General features: G+C 41.2%; 1 protein-coding gene across 5 annotated transcripts in view; it reads right to left on the bottom strand.

The window, feature by feature from the left end:
• Positions 1-23,488, bottom strand: part of COPB1 (COPI coat complex subunit beta 1) — a 33,862-nt gene extending 10,374 nt beyond the window's left edge. Inside the window, exons 1-13 of one of the 5 annotated variants that reach the window (XM_043971727.1) lie at positions 23,361-23,488; positions 21,626-21,775; positions 17,427-17,656; positions 16,749-16,918; positions 14,766-14,880; positions 14,417-14,509; positions 13,270-13,407; positions 11,594-11,713; positions 7,175-7,282; positions 6,949-7,095; positions 5,441-5,586; positions 3,800-3,896; positions 1,515-1,675 (exon numbers count right to left, since the gene is read on the bottom strand). In XM_043971727.1, coding sequence (XP_043827662.1) covers positions 1,515-1,675; positions 3,800-3,896; positions 5,441-5,586; positions 6,949-7,095; positions 7,175-7,282; positions 11,594-11,713; positions 13,270-13,407; positions 14,417-14,509; positions 14,766-14,880; positions 16,749-16,918; positions 17,427-17,656; positions 21,626-21,716 — 1,616 coding nt within the window. In that variant the 5' untranslated portion in view covers positions 21,717-21,775; positions 23,361-23,488. Of the gene's footprint in view, positions 1-1,514; positions 1,676-3,799; positions 3,897-5,440; positions 5,587-6,948; positions 7,096-7,174; positions 7,283-11,593; positions 11,714-13,269; positions 13,408-14,416; positions 14,510-14,765; positions 14,881-16,748; positions 16,919-17,426; positions 17,657-21,625; positions 21,776-22,179; positions 22,198-23,308 lie in introns of those variants that run through there. The other 4 variants (XM_043971726.1, XM_043971729.1, XM_043971728.1 and 1 more) reach the window with 4 other exon arrangements.
• Positions 23,489-26,167: the final 2,679 nt, after the last annotated feature.

Below are 26,167 nucleotides of genomic sequence, written 5' to 3'. Positions count from 1 at the left end.
ACTCTAGATATTTTTGTATATGTGGGTCTTTTTCTCCCTTCACTGATCTCTTTGGAGGTACAGGCCTATGAGTTGTATTGCTGAATCAAAGGAAATGTACCATTCAGTGCCACATTTGGGGGCATAGCTTCAGAATGGCTCCCAGAAAGGCTGAACCATTTCTAATCCCACCATCAGTGCTTTGTGTCCCACAGCCCCTCCAACTTTCATTCCTGATTTGTCACCTGTGCTAATACATCCAGTATAAGTTGGAACCTGAGAGATGCATTAATTCAAATTTTTCTGATTAGTAGTAATTTGGAGTATTTTTTCACATGTCAACTGCTCCTTAAAAAACTGTGTATTCTTTTCCTTTTGACCATTTATCAATTGGGGAATGGTCTGATCCTTAGTTTTCTCATCTGTAAAATCAAAATTAGTTTTACTATCTACCTCAGAATGGTTGGGAGGATTAAATGAAAAATATATGCACTTTATAAAGTATATGTAAAACATTTTACAGCTTTCAAAGTAAAATGTAAGTTAGCTACAATTTTAATAAAATATTTTTCTGAGCTAAATGGTACAGAAGAAATGATATTTTCTGAAATTAACTGCATATCACCTGCAAGAGCCAAATGGACAGGGAAATAATAGAATTCAGATTATGATGACAAAAGCACCAAAGAAACCCAAGGCACATTAAATCCCAAATGCCATCCATGCTGCACAAATGGGACGAGGGAGCTTAAAGAATAGGTTTTCAAAGGGTTCAAAGAAAGGATAGAAAGATTTCAATGTTCTACTATTTTACAAGGGAATTAAGCTGAAGGATGGCATGCTCTCAAGAATGAAATTCTAAAGATGTGAAATAGAATGACTCCCATGAGAATGAAAATCAAGAACTATGCAAAGCAACTGATGTAGCTGGACAGGGAAGACATGTACATAAGATGGCTGTGGAGGCCATTAGCTGAGAACAAATACCAAAGAGTAGAATCCTGTAAGAAGAACGTCAGGACTGCTAAATCCCAGAGCGGACTGAGGCTGGTAATGAATGCTAAGGAAAACAAAAAAGGGTCTTTTTAAAAGCTATGTTGGGAGCAAGAGGAAGGTCAAAGACAGGATCACTGAAGCTTAGGGAGTCTGGGTTGATGACAGGTGACAGCAAGCTGGCTGAACTACCCTACTTTTTCTTGTTCCCTTCTCCAAAGAGTTATCTTTGAATGAAGACACATAGTGGGGGAAATAGTTAATGAGGAAGGAGTTAAAACCCAAGAATTATGAGATGTCAAACAAAATCTAGCTACCCTCAATGGACCCATGCCACCAGGCTCTTCAAACTGACAGTGAGTCACTGTCAGTGATCTCAAAGAGACAAATGCTACAAGACTTCACACCCGTGTCTCAGTTTCATCATCTGCACAATGAGTTGTTATGAAATCACAAGGGACAATATCTATAAAGCGCTTTGTAATAAAAAAACTACACATGTCTGCATGTTATAACTCTTAAAGCATAGGTGACTTGGTTACCTGTCTTCCTCCTTTTTGGTTGGTCTGGAGCTGCTGAGAGCACTCTGAGTAGCATAGGTACCCATCTCAGTTACCAGTTTCTGAACTGGCCCCACATTGATTTCCTCTTCAGGTTTTAATTCACCAGCTTCTTTCTTTATTTCTGATTCCACGATTGGGATCTAAAAATCAACCAGAAACATGACTCTCGCATCCATTTTGACCACAGAAAGAACAAGGCTGGCATCACACTGTGCTCCTCATTTCAGATGGTGCTTTTATCAACTGATCACTTCAGGAGATGCTGTAAGCTCTGTTCTAAGACAGGAAGTGCAATTTTTAGAGGGAAGGAAAAATATTAAATGGTAGGAAAAGGTTCTTTGCTATTAACTATTATTCATGCTATGTCTCTCTAGTTCATGCCTTGACCTTTTCCTTCCTTCCCTTGAAATACTTAGCATAATGTGTCCTAAGCAAAGTCAGTCTGTCTAGCTGTCAATCTTAATATTTCCTATCTACTTTAGATAACAGCTTATGTTTATCTATTTCTTTATGCTTATAAAATGCCTTCACCTTCAGTAACCGAGTCAATCTTTTTTTGTTTGTTTGGTTTTTTTTGTCTTTAGTGAGGCAATTGGGGTTAAGTGACTTGCCCAGGGTCACACAGCTAGTAAGTGTTAAGTGTCCAAGGCCGGATTTGAACTCAGGTACTCCTGACTCCAGGGCCGGTGCTTTATCCACTGTGCCACCTAGCTGCCCCTGATTCAATCTTAATAACTCTTTGAAGTAGGCAGCATAAGAACTGTTATTCTCATTTTACTGATGAGAGAGTAAGGGATTTTTCTACTGTCACATAATTCATGAGCAGTGGTGGCAGAATTCATAAACTCACAAACTGCTGGAGTTAGAAGACACATGGCAGGTCCTCTTGTCCAATCATCTATTTTACAGATAAGGAGACAAGACCAGAGAAATTAGTGACTTGCTCAAGGTCACGTAGTAAGAGGTTGATCAGCACCAGTCCAGGTCTTTTTTTTTTTTTTAAACCTAAACCTAGTAATTTTTCTAAAAGAATATGAGTATTGGGGGCAGCTAGGTGGTACAGTGGATAAAGAGCTGGCCCTGGATTCAGGATGACCTGAGTTCAAATCTGGCCTCAGACACTTGACACTTACTAGCTGTGTGACCCTGGGCAAGTCACTTAATCCTCATTGCCCTGCAAAAAAAAAAAACAAAGACCAAAAACCAAACCCAAACAAACAAAAAAAGAGTATTAAATACAATTTTCCATTTTTGTAGAATCCAAGAAATTAAAAATCTGAAAGGATCATGAGACACTTTTTTGGTTCAATTCTTTCATGTTACAGACATGAGAACTGAAGTCTACAAAGGTTAAGGGACTTGTCCAAAGTCATCCAGCTGCTGAGATAAGGACTCAGACTCCCAGCTCCTAGCTCCAGACCATTCCACGGTTACACTGAAAACTATGTTGGGCTTTACTAAAGCTTCTTGCCTTTCCATCTTAACATGTGTCTATGAACTTCAGAATTAGTTTCAAATGGTCCAAATGTTTCATAAACATTTGTCAATTTTATCTCATCTGTCCTGGGAGGGGCAGCACATCGCCACAAAGGTAACTGGAGTCAGAAAGACCAGGTCTAAGTATTGCCTTTAAATCTGTGACCCCGCACAAGTCACTTACCTCTAGGTGCTCTCTCTGGGCCACTAGTATCCCAGTCAAATAGAAACAGGGGCCACTGAACCCTACTTAAGGATCCCCGTGAGATGCATATTGCCTTGGTTTTTAAAATTGTGCCATCTGTTTTTCATTGCATTTTTATTTATTTATTTTGTTAAATAATTCCCAATGACATTTTGGGGGCGGGGGGGGGGGGGTGGTGGTGTGTGTGTGTGTGGCCATGAGGGTTAAGTGACTTGCCCAGGATCACATAGCTAGGAAGTGTTAAGTGTTTGAGGCCAAATTTGAACTCAGGTCCTCCTGAATCCAGGGTCAGTGCTCTACCCACTCCGCCACCTAGCTGCCCCGCCCAATGACATTTTAATCTAGCTCAGGCCACACACAATGCACCATGGGCCATAATGTTTGCCTACCCTACTCAATCCATTCTCTGGGACCAGAAGTTGCAGAGAAGATGCGGGCCTGAATCAGGAGAGGAAGCTCCTCACCAGAAGCTCCTTACATCAATAAAATCACAGGGCCATTCTCTGCCTGACTTTTGTGTCTGCAAGATAAAACATACCACTGACGAATGTACAAAAATAAAGTCTTATGTTAAAAAACATACCTCCCCCAGGGACCTGCGGACCTCAGTCATCACACTCTGTATGTCTTCTTTGGTACTACAATACTCTCCCAGGATCCACAAAGCTCCTCGGTAAATTCTAACAGAAGGAAAAAGGGTACACTATGAACTCTGAGCCAGTTACTGAATTTAGTCTCAACTTAGTTTTTAAATTTAAGACAAAAACACAAGATAGGATGATTCTAAGGAACTGTAGATGATACTGTAAAGAAAGCTGTATTTCTTTGCAGTTCATCTATATGTCATAAGATTAACAAGAATATTATGTTTTATTCACAATTAAGAACTAACAACTCATTCTAAAATGTTACCAGTGCAAATAGTAAACATAAGGGCAAAAATTAAATTTCAAAAATGTTTTCTGGCGTGGACTTCCTTCCATTATTAGCTGTGTGCCCTTGGGCACATTTCACTGAATCTCTGGGCCTCAGTTCCTTCATTTGAAAAACGAGGGGGTTCCTTCTGTTTCTAATGTTTCTTTTATTTCTGAATCCTACCAAAAACAATACTAAAGTATATTTAGTTCTATCATCTTATTATGTTACATCATTCTGTTTTTGTTTTGTTTTTTGGAAGGCAATGAGGGTTAAGTGACTTGCCCAGGGTCACACAGCTAGTAAGTTACATCACTCTAAAAGGTTATGATATTCTATTTTTTAAAAATTCTTCTGATTTTATGAATGGAACAATAGACAATAAGGGAATGAAAGGTACCAGCTTTTAACAAACTGTAAAAAATTTTTGGAATAGGAAGAAGCTTATACTTGTTTTACCTGCTAATCTGAAATAAAGAAATATGTCTTAAGAGAATTCTAAAATCTGCAGCTTGAGAGACAATCCAGTTTGCAGAGTTTACCCTCATTTTACAGTGGAAGGAACTGAAGGCAAATTTGCCAATGTGACACAAGTATTAAACAGAATCTTCACGAGCATTTTCATTACACCTGACCAAAAAGAGAAACAGTAAATGACAGGTGTTGGACACTGTATTATAATGATTTGTGGGGAGTATTTTGCCATGACTTTTTCCCTTGTCATGGAAGCGACATTTGGCCACCAACACAAATGCTGGTATAACATACTAATGATATAAACTGGTCACTTCACAGCTGCCCTTTACTGGGTAGATATCCTAATTTGGTACACTGTCATATGTCCTTAGAGTACAATTCAGATCTAACAATTAGCAACAGATTATTTTTGTGAAGGCTCATAATTTTAGATAAAGCTTGCCCATTAATTTCTGCTCTAGTCTAACACATATCAAGATTAATATAATTAAAAACACTAGAAAAGCAGTGGTTTAGTATTACAAGTATGTGTATATCTATACATCTCTATCTAGCTACCTGCCTGCCTGCCTATCTAGATATAGATAATGTCCTCACTTGAGTTTTCATTACATTTTTAAAGAAGTCAGGTGCGGAAGGAAGAGCTAACTCTTCAAATCATGACTCTTTCCCCCTAGAAATTATGGCTTCCCTACAATGACACTGGTACTTTCTGGACTGTTTACCCAAAGTCATGCTCTTCCAATGTATTCATTATCATCTACTTCAATTCTTAAAATCTCCAAAGAGAACAAATGTTAAGTTTATAGTTTTGAGAAGATTTTAAACCTACTTGACAGACTTAATAGCATGGAAAACTTCAAGCATTTTCTCAACAATAAGCAATCGGAGATTGTCAAACCGCTGAATAGCTTCCCGGACAAACTCTAAGACGTCAGCAGCTGCTGCTTCATTGTTGTCACTGAGAAACTCCATTAGCTAAAATAAAACACAATAGCAGCCACTGTATGACTCAGGAAGAAAGAGAGCCCAAGCCAGAAGCCCATCCTTCCAAAAGAATTAGTGCGCAATCATTTACTAAAAGCACCTACTGTGTACCAGGACCATACCCCGTGGTAGTCTGTCCCCCACTCCACCCCTGCCCCCAAATGATTGATGCAGTACTCTCCTCAGGATCATTCATCTACTCCAGACCCTTTACCATAGAGATAAAGAAGCCTCAGCCCAGAAAAGTGACATGATTTACCAATGGGCACAAGGGCAAGAAATGGCAATTTGAACCCAGGTCTTTGAGCTCCAAAGAATTCTTTTATCAGGTGAAGAAGGCAAAAGGAGCAAGCCTCACTTGGGTCTCCTTCCTCTAAAGCTACTGCTCTTGCCTATGTTGTGTCCTATTAGCAACTATGATCTTATAGGGAAACAAACATTCATATTTTATCCTCAGAGGGATGTTTGACATAACTACTGAAAGTAGGCACTGCTGGTAAAAGGCTAGCCAATTTGCAAGTCAAATACTGCCTTGAAATGAAATCACTCTAAAAGCTAAACACCCAAGACATTAGATAAAGTTTGAGAGAATCACAGATTCTCAGAGTGAAATTTCCAGATAACCAAATCTTACTGTTTTAAGTACTGAACTTTTAAAAAAAATACCTTTTGATGGAAATCTTCTTAAAAGACATCAAAGTAAATCGGCAGTACTTATTATTATAATACCTTTATAATGGAATGCAGAGTACAATTTAACCATCTGCTGTTGATTCAAGGTAATGAGGTGAAACATTATTACCAAAGGAAGAGGTTGTCGCTGCCAGCCCTAATGTTCTATAGTCTCCCTGGGCTGTGTGTACACTACCATGGCCTCCTAGGGCTGTCAATTTTTTTTTTTTTGAGGGAGGTAATGAGGGTTAAGTGATTTGCCCAAGGTCACACAGCTAGTAAGTGTCAAGTGTCTGAGGCCTGATTTGAACTCCTCCTGAATCCAGGGCCAGTTCTTTATCCACTGCACCACCCAGCTGCCCCTGGGCTGTCAATTCTTAGCAGCATTTCAGAACCTCTTAGCTCCCTCCTCACTTTTGCTTCTATATCTTGCTCAATAGAATCTAAGAAGAGCTGAAGGCTGAGAAACTGAGCTTATGGAATCAGTAAGATGAACTGTATACAAAATTCTAAGTCAAAAGGCTTTGGGGCTTAAGGATGGCTCCCCACTTGTGTGTCCAGAAAGAGCACAGGCTAGTTAGTGGCACATATTTTCCTTGCTCCCTTTAAGAGAAGTGACGATGTGCCCACTGGAAATATAAAAATGGATACAGCTTTCTGAGACAGTCAGGTTTCACCTACCACTGGAATGACGTTTGCAGCCATGTCTGGAAACCGAACAGAGCAAGAGTGCAACGTGCGCACGAGAAGCTGCCTGTATTTGTCAGTATCTTCGTGCTCCGACACATTATTGGTTTTAATCACTTCCTTCTTCAGGACGATCACTAGCTATAAGACCAAATACAGATTCAGTTCCCAAGTCACATACTACAGTGGGTGGAACATGGCAAACAGAGCTTTCTTTTACCTCTTCGACATTTCTGGAAGACACAAGGTCTAGTGCTAACTGCAGAGTTTTCTTTCGCACTTCTAAATCCGGAGTACTCAAAACTCTCAAGATGTCCATGACCAGATCCTAGAAAGAACAGCAAACACTCTGTGTAAAGAAGCTTTTCTTTTAGAGAAACTTTTCATAGATCAAACATAGAAACTAAGATTTGTGGTGTGTAAGCATTCTTTGTCTTCATGATATCTCTTTTCACTGAAGAAGCCATGTCATATAGGCAAAGGGCATTCTATCAGGAGTCCAACTCAGCTCTCACCTGTCTGTGATGCTGGACAAATCATCAGATTTGTCATCTTATCTGTAAAATTGAGGGGGGGTAACCTCTAGTCTCTAAAATAATTTCTAAGATTAATAATCTTAGAGTCCTTCAAATCCTAAATGTTAAGTAAACTGCAAGTAGGATGAAGCTTAACTGTTCATGAAGAAAGTTTATCTTTGTGAAATACATGCTATAGAATAAAATCCCCATTGATTAGAACCCACTTAATCAAAAGCCTCAAAAAAAAACCTTTTGGAAATTTGTATATAATCCATTCTATTTTAATGAAATGCAAATGTCAGCAAACTAGGCAATAGCTGAGATGAAAACAAACTTTTAGTGCATGAATATTGTATTATGGAATTAGCATAAACTCAATTCAATTCAAGAGACATTTAAGTGCCCATTACGTACAGGGCTCCATCAGGTATTGGCAACATAAAGAGTTCAATTCAAATTTAATAAACATTTATTATGCTTCTACTATGTGCCAGAGGGCAGCTAGGAGAAGGAAATGGCAAACCACTTCAGTATCTTTGCCAAGAAAACCCCAGATGGGAGTCAGGCAGAGTCTGACAAGACTGAAACTGAAATGACTAAACAACAACAGGATACCCCACATCCTCCCTACTCCCTCACTTTCTTCTCCCTCTGACTGGAGGATGGTGCACTAAATTCCACCCAAAGCTTTTCTACTAAGGAGGACAGGGATCTGGACTCCCCCCACCCCCCATTCCCCCTTCCAGCTTTCTTTTGTGTATTACCTTCCTTCATTAGACTGTAAGGGACTGTCTTTCTTTTTCTTATCTGTATCCTTAGCACAGTGCTTGCCACATGTTGTTTTTTAATTCTTTCACTTGTGTCTTATTCTTCCTGACCCCATTTGGGGTTTTCTTGGTAGAGACACTGGAGTGGTTTGCCATTTCCTTCTCTAGCTCATTTTACAGATAAGGAAAGTGAGGCAAACAGGGTTAAGTGATGTGCCCAGGGTGACACAACTAGGAAGTATCTTAAGCCAGATTTGAACTCAGGAAGATGAGTCTTCCTGACTTAAGGCCCAACATTTTATCCACTGTGCCACCTAGCTGCCAATGGGGGTAGAGGAGAAAATAAGACATGAAGGAGAAACTGAAAAAGGCCATGGAAAAGGCTGGATAAAATGCTCAAAGAAATGAGGAGTGAGAAATCACTTTAGTTGGGAAGGTGGGAAGACTTAATTGAGAAGGCAGCATCTTGAGCTGCTAAGAAAGAATTTCAACAGGCAAAAGTGCTGAGAGTCCCAGGTGCAGTTCTGAGGCCCTGCCCTCAGTGACTACATGCAGGAAGGAAAGGGTAAAACTCTATCTGGGAACAAGTCATCTAGAATCCTGGGTGTGAGAAGGGATGCATAGCAGATAAGGCTGGCAAGGCAGAGGGACCACAGTGTGTGCTGGGGATACATAAATGCATGCTAGACAGAGCCCCAAGGAGCTAATATTCGAATAAAGGAAGGCTGGGAAGTAAAGGGTGGAAAGTGGAGACAATGGCCCAAGGGGAGACTGGCCAGCTGGAAATGTCTGGGGAGTGCTGTGGAGACTCAGGCCAAGCAGGAGAAAGCCATGGCTGCTGAAGCCCTTACCTGCCTAAAGAGTCATATTACATGACCAATATGGGAATGTTATACACCCATAACCTATATTAAATCACTTATCATCTTAGAGAGAAGGGAAGGAATGGAGAGAGAAAAACTTGGAACTAAAATTTTTTATAAAAATGAATGTTAAAAATTGTCTTTACATGCAATTGGAAAAATATAATACTGTAAGAGTCTGTATTCCATCACCAAAATGCTTTCAGAAAAATCTGGGAAGATTTGCATGAAATGATGTAGTGAACTGAGCAGAAGGAGAACAATAGAAACAGCAACTGCAGAGAAGCAACTGCAAAAGCCTTCAGAAACACTGATCCACACAATGCCCAGTCACAACACCAAAGGGCTGATGACAAAGCATGCGCTGATGGACTCAGAGTGTGGACCGAAGCATTTTTCTTCTCTTTCTTACCTTTTTTAGGGGGCAGGGGGGAGCAGAAGAGGGGGGAGCATAGCTAATGAGGACATTTATTTCGCAATGGCTACACATACTTATAACGGGTTTTGTTTTTCTTGCCTTCTCAATGGGTGGGGGAGGGGAAGAAAGAAGTTGGAACTGAAAATAAAAATAAAGTGGATGTACTTCATCCTGGAGGCAATGGGGAGCCAGTGATGGTTTTTAAGCAGAGGAATGATCTTGTCAGGACTGTGTATTAAGGAGCTTATTTTGGCAGCCAAGGGGAGGAATGGCCTGGAGATGGAAGAGACTTGTTGGCAAGGGGATCAGTCAAGTGGTTAGTACAACAGTGCCTGAGAGACAGAACAAAGGCCCCAGTGAGGGCAGCAGTGAAAGACAGTGTGGAAGAAACTGACAAGGTTTGACAACTGCCTGGACGCCCAGGGTAAGGAAGAGGAAAGACAGTTTCTTTGGTCCTGTTTGTATGCCCAGTGCCTCCTGGCACACAGAAGGCCCCACACAGGTACCTAGTCTGGGTGTCTAGGAAGACACAAAGATAAGGGAGCTGAAGAGCTGGTTTGGGGAAGAATCAATTAAGAACATATCAAAACAAATAAACAAAAAACCTCACCCCCCCCCCCCCAAAAGGAACCTATCAAATTTGAAGTGTCATGAGGACACAGAGGTGACTAGCAGGCGGTTGGAAATGCAGGACTAGAGCTCAGGGGAGAGCGCAGAGATGGATACACAGATTTAGGAGACATTTCCATAGAAGAGGTGACTGAAACTACACACACACTGGATGAGATCACCAAAAGGAGAGAATATAGACGGAGAGGTCGGATGAGAACACCTACAATTAGAAGAGAATGAACGAGAGAAACAGAATGTACGGTCCATAAAGTCAGAGACGGTTTTGTTTTCTACCTTATATCCATGATGGCTCATGGAAAATGCTTAAATGAATGCTTGAGGAGTTAAGTGAAAAAGGAGACTGAGACTGCTGGGCACAGCAGAAGAAGCCAAGTGAGGGAAGGTTAAGGAGGCCATGGTCAGCAGTGCTAAAAGCTGCTGAAACGTCAAGAGGACAAGGCCTGAGAGCACCCTCAGACAGAGGGTCTGACGATGACAGCGTCACCAAGGGTCTCACGGGTCAATGTTTCAGTGGTGGGGAAGCTGGAGGCTGGATGGCAGAGGACTGAGGAGGGGAAGGGAAAGAGCAACTGCACGCAAACTCTGCTATAAGTTTCAGTGAAGGCCAGGAAGGCCCTGGGATGACCGGAGGAGAGGGCAGAGTCAAGAAAAAGGGGGTTTTGGATGGGAAAGCTGGAGCACGTCTGTGATTAGAAAGGAAGTAGAAAGTGAATGACCAAATCACACTGACCACAACACTTCCAACCCCCGAGGTGTTTACTTGGTCTGTGACTTACACCAATAGACTTAGTCATTACTCAACTCCCCTCTGCTCAGAGAATCCTTCCTCCTTCTAAGACACAGCTCAGTGAGCACCATCATGGAGGAGGAAGGACTCTGAGCACAGAGAAATGCCTGAGATGTCACTACTACCCCAAGGCTTTCCTCATCCCCTTAGCTGATAGTACCTTTTTCTTACCAAACTACCTTGGAGATAACTTGGTTGATTAGTGGTTCAGTTGTGTGTCCTCTTCATGAGCCCATGAAGCACACTGTCCATGGGGTTTTCTTGGCAAAGATACTGGAGTGGCTGTTGCCATTTCCCTCTTCAGTGGATTAAGGCAAACATGTTAAGTGACTTGCCCAGGGTCACACAGCTAGTGAGTGTGTGAAACTGGATTTGAAATCAGGTCTTCCTGACTCCAGCCCCAGTGCTCTATCCACTGAGCCATCCAGCTGCTTCTCGTAGTTAAATACTTTCTATTTATTCTGTACATACTTGGTCCCCCCAAACAATATACATTCCTTGGGAGCTTGCACTGTTTTTATTCACTGTATTTCTCTCCCTCCAGTACCTGGCAGGGTACCTGGCACACAAAATGTACTAAATAAATGCTTGCTGATTGACTGACTGAAAGCCTTTGCCATTATCCAAAGAGCCTGGTCTGAGGCTACACCTACCTGTAGCACTCGCTCATGAGCAGGATGCTCTTTTAGCTCTATCAATCGATCCAGGACAATAAGCTTCACGTTGTTGTCACTCTCTTTAATAATTAAGTCTATGTAACACTGAGCAGCAGCCTAAAGGACAAAAGCACAAACATTTAAGGACATACTGTGGTGACCCCCAACCACACATACCGGAACAATCCAGTCCAGTACCCCCAAGAATCAGGAGGGCAGTACAGAGACCCTGAGTAGCCAAACCAGCCTAGCACTTGGTCCACTGTGCCACCTAGGCAGGTCACTTCACCACTGTATGTTTTAGTCTCCTCATCTGTAAAATGGGTTTAACAGCCAGCCCATCCTTCCCAGGGTTGTCAGGAAGATCAAAAGAAATTGTACTGACAAAGTGTGTTGCAAAAGTGCTATTCGATCTACATGCCAGCTGATGAACAGCAGCAAATTAGAAGGGAAGACAGGGCTGCCCTAATAACAAGAAGTGACAGCTAACACTCTGGGAGCAAGGGTGCAAAAAGAAAAACCACAAAATGTTGGTACGTAAAGACTTGCAGAAGCCAAGTAGCTTAGCTCCCTCAGTGCAGGGGTAAAAGGCTCTGCCGACCTCAACAGAGGGTGGCCCTTGAGTCAAGGCTCCAAGAGGCAGAAGCAAAGGCAGCCCCTGGGGGGGGACTTCTGGGCTATCTTCCTCACGAACTAGCTGGCACCCCTGGGCAAGTCACTCAACGGCTTGTTTCCCCATTTACAAAATGGGGGCAACAATACTTGCACCATCTACCTACCTCAAAGGGCTATTGTGAGAAGAGCACTTTGCAAACATTCAAGTGCTATGAAGATGAGTTATTTTTATTATCATGGCCCAGAATAATCAGTAAATAGTGTGATCAGCATACTGTATAAGGCAACAAGCCAATCTAAAACTTGTTCTGGAAAGATTTGTATCCAAAATGATTAAAATATAAAACAGATCTTGGTGTTTAAAGAGAAACATTCAGCCGTCCAAAAAACCTGGATATCTAGAATGACTCATTTCCCAAGACCTTTGGGGAGTTGCTCTTTTACTATATTTCTGATCAAAACTGGGGACAGATGGAATAAAGTGACTGGCTATGGTCATGAATCAAAGCTGAGAAAGGAACCATCCAAGGTCTTAAGCCACCCAATGCAACCTTTTCCATCTAAGGAAAGCTTCTGAAACCACAATATCACCTCCAGTAAGGAGGAATGTTGGTATGCCCTGAGGATACCATCTTTTTGTGATACACTTTTTTTTTTTTTGTGGGGCAATGGGGGTTAAGTGACTTGCCCGGGGTCACACAGCTAGTAAGTGTCAAGTGTCTGAGGCCAGATTTGAACTCAGATACTCCTGAATCCAGGGCTGATGCTTTATCCACTGAGCCACTTAGCCGCCCCTGATACCATCTTTTTAAGAAAGTGACTTTTTTTGTTTGACTATGCATATTCCTTTGCAAAGATTTGTTTGCTAGGGAGGAAGGAGTGGGAGAGAAAAAATCCTTAATTGAAAAACTGTAAAATAAAAGAATGAACACAAAGTAAACTGCACCAAGTGACTGTAAACTCAAAATTCATAAGACATCTCATTTTTACCCAACATCATCCCAATAGACACAAATAACTTTCTTTTTTCTTTTTTTTCCACAAATGACTTTCAATACCTTGATTGCTGTTGGGGCACTAGAGAGTGTAACTAAAGTGCCTGCAGCTTCATATTTTACCGCAGGACTAGATGACTGCAATAAATTATAGATACAACGAATAAAACGAGCTCTTTCTGACGGATTTGCATGGCACACCTAAAGGAAAAAAACAACATGGTTTTGATTGACAGCAGGAATACTTGTTTATACAGTCAGGAAGTTCCTATAGGATTTGATCCTATGAAAGATCACCTTTAAAGAGGATTTATATAAAGACAACAGAATGGCCAATGTAGTAAGAGACTGTAGCAAATAACATACTTAGTAACTTTTCAAAAGGATGTTTTTCATCATTTAAATACTTCTTACCTTGTATAAAGACTTTTATGTAATATATTGGCCATGGAAAAATAAATTTTTGGAAATCCTAACATTTTAAAAGTATATTGAAAGGTGAACACTTATTTAAAACAAATAATGACTCACTAACTTATCTGCTTTGTAAGACTGGGTATTGCAGAATTTGTTTGGTTTTAAGGAAGGGACATCAGTCAAAACCTCATTAGGTCATCATGGTCTAGAAATTATTTTCTATTAGGCAAAGAGGAGGCTTCTAGATAGCAAGGAATCCTACTCTCTGGAAATCTTCTGGCTCTCCCTAAACTACCATTATGTTAATGAAAAACAGCTGTTTGTACCATTTGAACCAATGATTTCCCCTCACCCCCCAATTCTATAAACAACAGTCTGGCGATTTTAATTTAGCAAATTAAAATTTATTCCATTCTTGCAGAGATATTTTCTGACTTCTTCAGTAAGACTGGGTTAAGCATTTCATTTGAAAATTCAAGCTTAACCTATTTCTACTTTTTACAACAATAAACTGAATCAGGAAAGTGTTTCTGGCAAGTACTAGATTCTCTTAACAAAATGTGACCCTGACCACAGAGTTGTGAAGAAATCTGTTTGAAGTTCCCAAAAGATGTGGTGTCACAGTCAGGCAAATGCCTTGAGTTTTACTCCAAGTCCCCTCTGCAGCAGTATGACCGCTTTAAAAAATGTCAACTAGTTTAATATGACCCCAAGAGTAGGCAGGCTATTTAAAGTGTTATTTTAAAGTAAGTTTTTAGATTTGCTTTAACATGATGTAGATTTTCTCCCTTACCTTATAAATCAGTTCAACAATGACCAATTGAAGAATGTCCCCAAATGTTTGAACTTGATCAATGCAAGTACTTAGGTAATCCAAAGCTCGATCCTAAAGAATTGAAGAAAGAATAAGATAATGCCACCATTCAGAGAAGGTGTAAAAAAAAAACAACCCGTGTTCGAAAAATAATTTTCACTTTACTCGAATTGGGCTCATAGGTCTAAAAAGGTCAATATCACAAATCTCATCTGCTGCAAATGAAATTATCTTGATTATTTTAGTGCATAAACCATTAATGATAGAAAGTCATAAATAAAGCTTTTGGTACTAAACTTCATTTCTGAGTAGAAGAGAAGTACTTCACCTGGTCAGCATGGATGAGCATCATAAATGCATTTCTTTTACAACTTGCATCTTTCTCATTAACCAGGAAATCATGGATGAGTTCAGGAGCATCAGGTATAAGATGTTCAAAATTCCTTTAAGTAAAATGGTACAAAAACAATAATAAGATACCAAAAGAAAACTCTTCTACATTCTATTGTTTCAGTCCCAGACTAGACTCCAAGGTGCCAATAGTCACTGAACTGGCTAGGCCCTCCAAACATTTGCCCCAATTGGGTCAGCAGCAGGTACCATAAGGCTATGTTAGCACCTTGCACAAGAATCACTGAATTTTTTTTTAATACATAAAAGTATTTTATTATTTTCATGTTACATGTAAAGATGGTTTTCAACATTTGTTTTCATAAAATTTTTAGCTTCAAAATTTTCTCCCACCCTCCCTTCCCTCCTCCCTGACAAAAAGCAATCTGATATAGGTTATTTACGTACAATCACATTAAACATATTTCTGCATTAGTCATATTGTGAAAGAAGCAGAACACAAGGGAAAAACCTTAAAAAAGAGAAAAAAAATCAGCCAAAAAGTAGAAACAGTATTGTTCAATGTGCATTCAGAATCCACAGTTCTTTTTTCTGGATGTCGAGAACATTTTCTATTATGAATTCTTTGAGACTGTTTTGGATTATTGCACTGCTGAGAAGAGCCAAGTCTATCATAGTTGATCATCACACAATGTTGCTGTTACGGTGTACAATGTCCTCCTGGTTCTGCTCATCTTGCTCAGAATCAGGGATCACTGCATTTTACAGCTGGAAAGGATCTCAGTAGATAATGTGATCTCCAACCACCCTAATTTTACATGTAATGAAACTGAGGTCCAAAAATTGGAAATAGCTTCTCCAAGGCCACACCCCTGGCAAATGGAGGTAGAACAAATACTAAGATCTTCTCTTTTCCAGTCTGAGGCTCTCTGAACACAGGCTAAGGTGCTTCATATATTTAGTAACTGTTCTTTACTTTAGTAAAATATGTTACATATTATAACAGGATTTTATCAAACAGACACACTTCTTTCATGGCTCACACAAGTTATGAATGTAATGATAAATGGTGATCCTAAGGTGCTACAACACGCTCAAGCCCCTTCTATACAGTCATTTCAAAATCAATAATGCGTCAACTATCAGGGATGCAACAGGGAACCATGAAGGAAGAAAAAAAGGCCCCCGAGGATGAAAATGTTCATGTTCTAAAGTCCCTATGCCTCCCTCCTAAGGGAGGGTGCCCTCCAGCCCAACTCTGACCTTATTTCTTCTTATTTTGCACATAGTATCACTTCTAGAGGCAGGCTCACAGCAAGCAGGAAGTGAAAGAGGCTGGCAGCAAGGGAGAAGGCAGAAAAGTTCAAAAGCAAAGAACCCAAGATCTAAGCAGGAGAGGGACAAAGGGCTGTCCATGTGTCCCCACAACACCCCTGTGCCACACAGCACAGCCCTAGGCGGTAACTGATGGTCAGAACACTGATTTGACATCAGCTCACGGGGGTTTTCTGTACCTGGTAGGGCTCGCTCAACTCTATAATACACCCACAAATGATGAGTCCTGAGTGAATACACACATCCTCAAGTGCTCTGAAGGGTCGAAGACATTGGCTTTGTAAAAGAGAGCAGGTGAGGCAAATGTTTAAGAACTGCATTAGACTCATGAAACAAACATTCTCAGACTGAAACTTGTGCCTATTATTTGAATTATATTTTTAATTAATTGCGAATAGTTTACATTTGGAGATTTTTTCCATATTTTATTTGAGTGTTAGTAAATTTATTTCAAGTTACTTAAGGAGGGAAGAAAGAGCCTGTGTCAGGTTCTATCTGGGGAGAGAAAAGGCATCTTTTGAGACTGCTCAGTGCTCCTGGAAGCGAAGATGTGAAATGTGGTGTCGGCTCCTTCTCCCACTGACTCACCCCAGCCGCTGCAGCACAAGCATGAATATGTACCAACCTGTAGATTGTATAGATGGCCAGGACAGCATTCCTCCGCACGTAGCTGTGCCGATGCTCTAGGCAGGCCCGGATAGCTGGCATCAGGGGCTCCAATAACTCAGCTTCTTTCAGTTTGCAAAGAAAACGAAGAGTGGAGCCCCGAATGAACTCGTTGGGGTGCTGAAGATCCTGAAACACAAATTCAAACAGCAAATACTTTCTTTTTTTTCTGGAGCCATCATTTTTTAAAAAGGAAATGTTCATTCTCCAGTCCCTCTTTTAAAATGCTAAAACCACCAAAAAAGTTTTCAATGTCTCAATGTTTTGAAGAAAGAGTGTAGGAAAGAAGAGTTTGACCACTTCCATATTAAATGGAACATCTTAGCCTCATTTTTAATGCTGTTCATCTGAATCAACTTATACTTTTGATATCCATGTGTTCTTAGTATAAGATAATTTTATAAAATTTCTATATTAAGTACTTAATTTTTCATTCATAATATGCACATAGGGAATATTTCAGCAAAGACAAGTGGATATGAATTAATTTTGGAATAAAATGAATTTTCCCATTTCACAAATGAGAACTTAGTTCTGAATATCACTGCACTTTCTGACAACTGATTTTTAAAAGAAAGCATTCAGAAAAAGGAGCAAAAAGAGAACCAAATTCTAGCCCTTAAGCAAACTGATTTACCTTTCGATAAGCATCGCATACAAGGATCATCTCATGTAAAAGTCGACCATCTGGAGTTGTTTTAGGCACAATTTCCCAAAATACTAGGAGTAATTTTTTGATGGTATGATCTTGGAGAGGCAATACAAAGCGAATGATGGTCATCAGAAGTCCAGGAAGCTTTTCACCATTCAGGATCATAATGATCACTTTCTTCAAAGCCTCAGTCTTTGACTTCACATCTCCCTTTTCTAATTAAAAGCACACATACAACATTTTTAAAGCACAAATTTAAAAAGAATGCTTAATAGTATTAGGAGAAAAAAAATTTAAATAACAACCAAATGAAAAATATCAAACATCAGCAACAAAGCCCCAAATCTGTCTCATGAAAAATTAAAGCTGTAAAAACCTATGATAAATACCAAACAGGAAAAATCACGTGAAATGAAAACACAAACTAATTAGTGACAGGGCCCTTGTACAATGAAAAAAGCTTGGATTGAGAGCCAGCAGATCTGTTCTAGTCCTCCCTCTGCCATTCACTTAGGCAAGTCCTCCCTCTTTCGTTCTCAGCTTCCTGATCTGTAAAATGGGGGATATGGTATCAATCCTAGCTTCTTAAATTGTGGGTTGTGACTCCATATAGGGTCGTGTAACTGAATGTGTGTGTGTGTGTGGGGGTGTCTTGAAAAATCTATTAATGACTAAATTTTACATCAGGCCATTCAACCAGTTCTAGATTCAAGAAAAGCATAAGAATTTATTCAATGGATTATCTATCTATCTATCTATCTATCTATCTATCTATCTATCTATCTATCTATCTACCTACCTACCTTATCTTGAAAGGAATATCTCCCTATTAGCCACTTGTAGTCTTTTCCCAAAGAAAGCAAAGATCATTTTGTCAGCCAGAGAAAATACAAGTAAAATAAGAGCTGAGGAGCTCTGCTATCTCTCTTCCTTTATCACTGACCCATTCATCAGTCCTATTCTTAGACACTCCTTTCCCCAAATACAGTGTTCAAAACAAAACAAAAACACACATTTCTGCCATCCTTCACCTTCCTCACCAACTTCAGCTCAATCTGAGTGTTGATGATCTTGACACTATTCTCACAGGGCTGTGCCACATTTTTGTATTTCATTCAAGAAATCCAAAACAGAACTCATATCTTTCCCCAAACCCACCCCTTTTCTGAACTTCCCTATTATCTTTTTTTTTCTTCCCTATTATTATCAAGGGTACCTCCAATCTTCCAGTCAGGTCTGAAACGTTGGTGTCACCTTCAACTCCTCTCTCATTTTAACATATAGAATTGGTTGACAAATCTTAGAATTTTTTTCCCTACAATATCTCTTCACTACTTTTGTGTATTACCTCATCACTTCTAGCATACACTATGGAAACAGTCTTCTAACTGGTCACCTTTGTCTCAAGTCTCTCCCCACTACAATCCATCCTCCAGAGCTGTCAAAGTGCTTTCCCAAATCACTCCCCTCCCCTTCCACTTTGAACAAAACCCAGTGGCTCGCTATTACCTTTAAGATCAAATGTAAAGTTATTTTTTTGGCATTTAAATCTCTCCAATGTGGCCCCTTGCTACTTTTTCAATCTTTTTATAGTCTACTCAATATATTCCATGATCCAACCCTACTAACACACTCGCTGTCCCTCACACACAACACACTTTTCCCAGGCCTCTACACTTTACACAGGCTGTTTTCCATGCTCAGATGCTCTTCCTCCTAACTTTCCATTCAAGGACCAGCTACAAGAGTACTTTCCTTGTCTTCCAGCTGCTAAAGCCACTCCCTCTAAAATCATCTCCCATCAGCTGTATATTTATTTTGTGTGCATTGATTTGTTATCTCTCTCCATTAGAACACAAGTTCCTTGAGGGCAGGGCTGGTTTTTGCTCTTTCTTTGTACCTCCAGTGCTCAGTCCAGTACTTGACACATAATCAACACTTTATAAATATTTGATGATTGGTTGAACCTCTATTACCTGTGCTTGCTTTTCTCTTTTGCTTATGTCTTTAAAAAATTCAATTGGTAAGTTCCCTGTGCATCCACACTAGTCTCTTTAGACATCTTCTTTCTTTCCTCTTTATGAAAACCATTTCTCTTTGGGTCTTCAGAATCTTATTCTGAGAAGTTCCTATCCAACTTCCCCAGTAGGTTTTTAGGCCATGGGATCCTAGTTGTCTTTGCTTTTTAACTCTGAAATCTACTCTCCCAAAATCTAGGGTGAATGTTATACTATTCTCCTTCATCATAAATTCTAAGATTAAGTGGTCACATTGCTTCCCAACATTTCCATCTCAGTAACAAGTTATTCCTGTTGATAAAAATCTGACACATAATAGAACTTTCTCTTGCTGAATTACTTCACATTTTGAAGAGTGAAATTATAATAATGGCAAGTCAAGAAATTATTAGCTGCTCTGCTTTTGGAATCAATAGTTCAACAGACATCTAAAAAACTGACCCCTCCCTCTTCCCCACTCCTCTATCAAGTCTGTGTGCCAGTCTTATGACCTTTTTCTTGAACTGCTCATCTATTTCTCCTTTTTATCTTGGTGGTCTATGGTATATTATAATGACAACAATATTTCAGTCCCTCCCTCTGTTGTTCTACACTCAAATACCTTCTACCATGATTCTCCCATCTGGCTTCTGGGTTTCCTCACAGATTTTAAAAAATGAGTCTATGAGGTCATCCATGTGGAAGTTCCTTCTGTAGTGCAGATCAGCAATTGCTCAATGATTTACAGGCTTACAGAATTGCTTGGGGGCACTGAGAGGTAATAGGTCTTGTCCTGGGTTACACTGCCATGATGTACCTATGTCAGAGGCAGGACTTAAAACTCAGGTTCAAGGAAACCTCTTTATCTGCCTCTGTTTTGAATAAGATAAATGCTTCCAGGGCCATATTCTAGTCCTAAGGACTTGGATGCAAATCCTCATTCTGCTCTTTACTAGAAACATAAGGCTTAAACAAGTCATTCCTTTGTGAATGAGAGTAGAAAGAACCCAGAATTTGGGAATTCAAAAAAGTTTGCAGTCAAATGCTTTCTTTGACAGTTGGTATTTGTTATTACTATAGCTGTAACCTAAGTTTTAGTTTACCCATTTATAGAAAGGAATAATGATACCTACAAGCTCCCTATTTCAGTGTTGCACACAAATCACACACACACACACACACACACACACACACACACACACAAATGTACATATAAAACCTGCTTTGTAAACTTAAAAGTGCTACATAAGGCCAACTATTGTTATTATTATTGTTAGATTTCCTTCCTGCCCTAAACCTTATGATCTTAGGTGAGAAATCAGCTGCCTTTAGTTTACCTCAAGTAAACAAGAAGACCACACAAAGGTCTCACAAGGAGAGTCAGACAGTCTCGACCTCGTACCCACCACCAATCCTTAAAAAGAAGGAAGGACCTCTAAAAACTCCAGCTGGGTTTTGTAGGGGGAGGAAGGGAATAAGAATTTATACACTTTACAAATATCTCATCAAACAGTCCATCTGTTATGTTCTCTTTGCATTATTGAGATAGATGCCCTATCTTCAAATTTCATTCCAATTTAAAAAATAGTTGATAAGTGCCTGACACATGCAACGCACCATGGAGTAGCTAGAAATTTAAACAAAGAATAATACATGCAAAGTCTTAGAATAAATGACGTTTCCATTTTTGATAGGATAGACAGCTATAGAATGTGTAGAAGCACTTTTACTCACTTGTTTGTGCACGGTTTTTGTGATATAAAAATTCTGACTAAAATGCCCTACCCTGACCTTTCTTTTATGCCTCTTCCTAGTGTGGTGGTGACCACAGCTTCACAAAGGCCATGTCAACAAAGTTGCAGCTCTGGCTTACCAAAGAGAAAAGGTTTGAAAACCAAATCTAATGCTTTTTATCACTGGTGGACCAGCTTATCAAGGTTCAGAAAAACACATCCCTAGAAAGTTAGCCAAAATCTAATTAATTTGTTCAGCCCCAATAACTCTTGAAGACTGTACACTAAATCTTAGAGAGAAGGATTGTGAACTGTGCTGGTCAAGTCTGTCCCCACACAAAGATGAAATCAAGGGTCTCTTGGACTGAAATAAAATGAAAACTACAGCTTCCAATTAGAAAGTTAGCTTCATAAACAAATGTGTCCATGTCCAGGTTTCCCATTCATCACTTACCAAGGTCATTTTTTAAGATAATTTCAGATGGTGGTTCTGAATCCATGGGTACGTTAATTAACGTATAGCATACATTTTCTGCAGCTGTCATGGTGTTTGGTTATAGGTACTCCACAGTCTCAGTATTTTTGATGATAAATATCAGAAATTCTAGAATAAGTACAAGATATCATTACTTGTTAAAAAGTTTGAATATGCCAATTAACATAATCCTAGTAGAGGCAAATAAAACACACTCTGCTTAATAACTTTAAAGTTGTAGTGGGACTAACGTTAACTGAGCATCAGCACTGTCTAGCACCAGTATTGTGAGCCTTTGGAAGGGAGGAGGGGAGCCACTGGGCTGCTTAAGGAGGGGGGTTGAAGTTGGAAAAGTAGCAAAATCAAAACTTCTGTCCTGATCCATGTTGGGATTACCCTGTGTGTAGCCAATGCACTTCCAGCTTGGGGAAAGGTAAGGAGACAGAGTCTCTCAATTTTTGATAACAATCATAATCTCAGATTCCAAGGAACTGGTTTCATCAGAATGAATATGGAGTCACTTAAACACGTACCAAGCACCTGTGAACAGAGCCTTTACTTGTGTATTTGGTAGTTCTCTAAGAGAAAAAAAAAAGAGAAACAGTTTCTGCGCAGTCTTACCCGATACATATTCTAGGCAACTAAAATTAAGCTACAGAGAAGGTGCCAACCAGCTTTGCTGGGGGAGGTTTCAAGAAGATCACAAGTCTAGTCCCCATTCCTCAATCTTGCCCTAACAGAGCTTAGAGTCCATCATGATACATACTGTGATAGCTCTAAGGCAAATGCTGGACTGGGGGTTTAGGTGAGACCTGTGTTTCCATTCCTATGTGTTGTTTACAAGCCCTGTGACCCCAGACCCATGGCTCCATCACATTTCCTTCCAAAGGCTTGCTTTCCTAGTCGATAAGATGAGGATAATGTTTCTTCTACTTATTTCCCCTTTTTCTTTACCTTTTTCGCTTGTACTCTACCTACTTCATAGTGGTTTTAAGGAGATTCCAAAGTGCTATGGGAACAAGAGATATTTTTGCGGATAATGCATGGTAACTATAGGGGGTGCCAATCAACAAGCACTTATTAAGCGCCTGCTGCATGCCAGGCAATGTACTAAGCGCTGGGGAGCTTCCAGTCTAACGCATGTTGTCTGCAAACACCTGTGTGCCAAAACATGGAGGAGAGAATTCCAGGGCGAGGGCACCCCAGGAAAAGCTGCCTGCAGAAGATGGGACGGTGGCTGGGACCCGAGGGAAGGCACTGCAGGCACGGGGAACGGCCCGGGAGGAATCCCGGGGTCGGGAGAAGGAGACAGGAGCCACGCCAGCAAGGGGCTGGGAGGGGCGACTCAGGGTCCCCGGGTGCTCGGGCTCCGGCCTGGGCAAGGCCTCCTCTGCCCTGGCCTCGGAAGGCTGCCGGAGCCCGCGGCAGGCGGGGAGGGCTGGAGGTCAAGCGGCTTCCCGAGCCGTGTCAGGTGTGCGGAGTCAGTCCCTTCAGGGTCGGGGGTCAAAGGCCGTCCCCCCAAAACCGCCCCCGGCACAGCCCCCGCCCCGGCTTGGGGGGGGGGGGGGAGGACACCGAGGATTGGGCCGAGCAGGCCCAGGGCCGCGACCCCCGCCGAAGGCCGCCCTCCCGCCCCTTCCCAGCGGAGCAACGAGACTCGACCTCGGAGTGCCGCGGCTTGGACCCCGACCCAGCTTCGACCCCTACCCGCTACCTGGCCCGGGGTGGTGACGGCGGCAGCAGTAGCGGCGGCGGCTCCTCAGAGTCCCGGGCTGACGTGGAAGGGAACAGGACCGAAGCCACCTAGCGTCTACGGAGGCTCGGAGAGGACACGCCTCCTCCCGTCGCGCAGCTTCGCCTCCCACGTCCTCGGTCCCGCCTCAATCCCTCCCGACTCACGTCGATTGGTGAAGTCAATGGAGGCTTTCGGGAACTCGCCCCCTGCGGGGCGGCCGCGCATTCCCGTGAACGCTCTAGCTAAATTGTAGAGACGTTGCTCCCCTGCCGGCGTCAGCCTGGCCCTGGCCGCAGGTAGCCTCCATTCGGCTTAGTGCAGTTTAATGTACCTTACTGGGTACTGTTATGGGCGCTGGAGACCCAAAGGCGACCCGAGAATAACAATAACAATTATAATATAATGTAATATGATACATAACATAATTAATATAATATATATCGGGCAGATTGGTGGCGCGGTGTATAGCGCGCTGCCTCTGGAGTCAGGAAGACCTGAGTTCAAATTTAGCCGCAGACACTTACCGGCTGTGTGACCATGGGCAAGTCACTTAAGCTCTGTCTGCTTCAGTTTTCTCACCTGTAAGATGGGGATGACAATAGCACCTACCTCGCAAAGTTGTTGTGAGGCTCTAAAGAGATAATATTAATAAAGCGCTTTTGCTAGCAACGATGATGTGAAGGGATACACAAGATCTAAGGGGGAATTTGTTATGAACCCTGGTGCAACCAAGAAGGCTTCCCGGGAGAGATGGCATTTGAGGTTGAACTTTAAAAGATAAATAGGAATTGAAAAGGAGAGAAAGGGAGAGAGAACCTACCAAACAGAGAGATCGGATGAGATGAGGTGGGAGGGTAACTTTGTACCAGGCTACAGAGAGCCTTGAATAGCAAAGAAAGGAACTTTATGTTGGCTTGGCAAGAAATCAAGCGCCGTCTGGATGAAGCACCCACCATACTGGGAAGAAACCTTAGAGGTTATCTAGTGCAGCCACAATTCTACAAGGAATCCCCTCCAGCCATCCTCCCATAAGTGGTCAGCCAGCCTTAGGATGAATAAATAGACCTCCAGTGAGGGAGAACCCACCAGCTTCTGATGAAATAAATGCAGTCCACTTCAGTCCCCTGTGGATAGATAGCTCAGATTGTCAGGGGGTTTCCCCCTAATGTTAAGTCCGTCTCTGCAGCGTTCATCCGTTTGGTCTCTGAAGCAGAAGTCTATTTCCTTGTGCAAATGACATGTTTTTGAATACTCGGAGACAGTGATCACCTTCCTCTTTTTCTCTTTTCTGCCAGGCTAACCATCCCCTGTTCCTTCATATAATCCTCATGTGATATGATGTTGAAGCCCTTCAAAAATGTGATCTGCCTCCTCTGGACACTCTCCAACTTGTCAGGGACCATCCCTCATGTGAAGAACTTCTGAAAGACCTGAGGATGCTTGGGCAGAAGAGGTTTAATGGGGAAATGGAAACTGCTTTTAAGTAGCTGAAAGGTTGCCATGTGGAAAATAGATTAGATTTGTTATGGTTGGTCTCACAGGGCAGTAGGAGGAAGAAAAAATTTCCTGGTAGATCTAGCCTGGAGTGGAAGGAGCTTGCCCAAGAAGCCGTGGGTTTCCCTTCACTGAAAGTCTTCTAACACAGGTTTGTGATCCTGCAGAAGGTATTTTGGGTGAGATCTGAGTTAGACCAAATGGCTGTTGTAGTCCCTTCCAACTAACTCTTTGGGTCTGTCCATCTGATCCCTAAAAATCACTTAAACTTCCTTAGCCCCTTTTATTATCCATGCAATGAAAGGGTTGGACTACTTTCTAAGGTCCCTTGAAACTCTAAAGATGGCCCTGTGTACCTTTCTTTGTTATCTCATTGTATCTGAGTTTATGTACTGTTTAAACCCACCTGGGCTACTCACTCTTCTTCATTCTCACCCTAGTTCCTATATGCCCTTGGATGAGACAACACCTGCATCTCTGTTGGATGAAATTATTCCTTTGCTTCACAAAACCTTTCCTGATATCCCCAGTTAGAAGTGATCTCTCTCTTCCTTAAATCTTTTACAATACTCCAGTTAAACTGTTTTATGTATTTAACATGTTCTGCCTTATGCCTTATATAGGACAGCTAGGTAGGGACTGGAATCAGGAACTCATCTTTCTGAGCTCTAACCTAGCCTCAGACACTTACTAGCTGTGTGATCCTGGTTAAATCACTTAATCTTGTTTGCCTCAGTTTCCTCATCTGTAAAATGAGCTGGAGAAGGAAATGGAAAACCAGTCCAGTATCTCTGCCCAAATGGGCTCATGAAGAATTGGACACAACTGAACAACAAACTTTGTATTTGCTACTTACATCCATTGTCTGATTCTTCCCTGCTACTAGATACGCAGTAAACTTTTAAAGGCAGAGAACGTTTTGTTTTTCTTATTTGTGTCCTCTGTCCTTAGCAACCAATCAGGAAACATTTATTAAGCATTTACTACGTTCCAGGTATTGTGCTAAACAGGAAAAAGATAGTCCCTACCTTCAAGGAGCTTACAATCCAGGGCTCTGCATATGGTAGATGCTTAAGGTTTTTTTAAATGAGTGAATAAGTGAGCAAAATGATAGCTAACATTTATATAGCACTTACCATATGTCAAGCACTGTGTGAAGCCCTTTACAATTATTATCTCCTTTGATCATCACAGGAAGTAGGGAACAGGACCCAGGGAATTGGGGAAAATTTTTGGTTTTTGTAAATGAGACTGCTACTTCTATTTTGTCTCATTTCCAGAAAAGGATATAG

Source organism: Dromiciops gliroides, chromosome 6, assembly GCF_019393635.1.
Source record: "Dromiciops gliroides isolate mDroGli1 chromosome 6, mDroGli1.pri, whole genome shotgun sequence".
NCBI lineage: Eukaryota > Metazoa > Chordata > Mammalia > Microbiotheria > Microbiotheriidae > Dromiciops > Dromiciops gliroides.
Note: the sequence above shows the minus strand (reverse complement) of the source record. Positions and strands in the feature narration are given on the sequence as shown.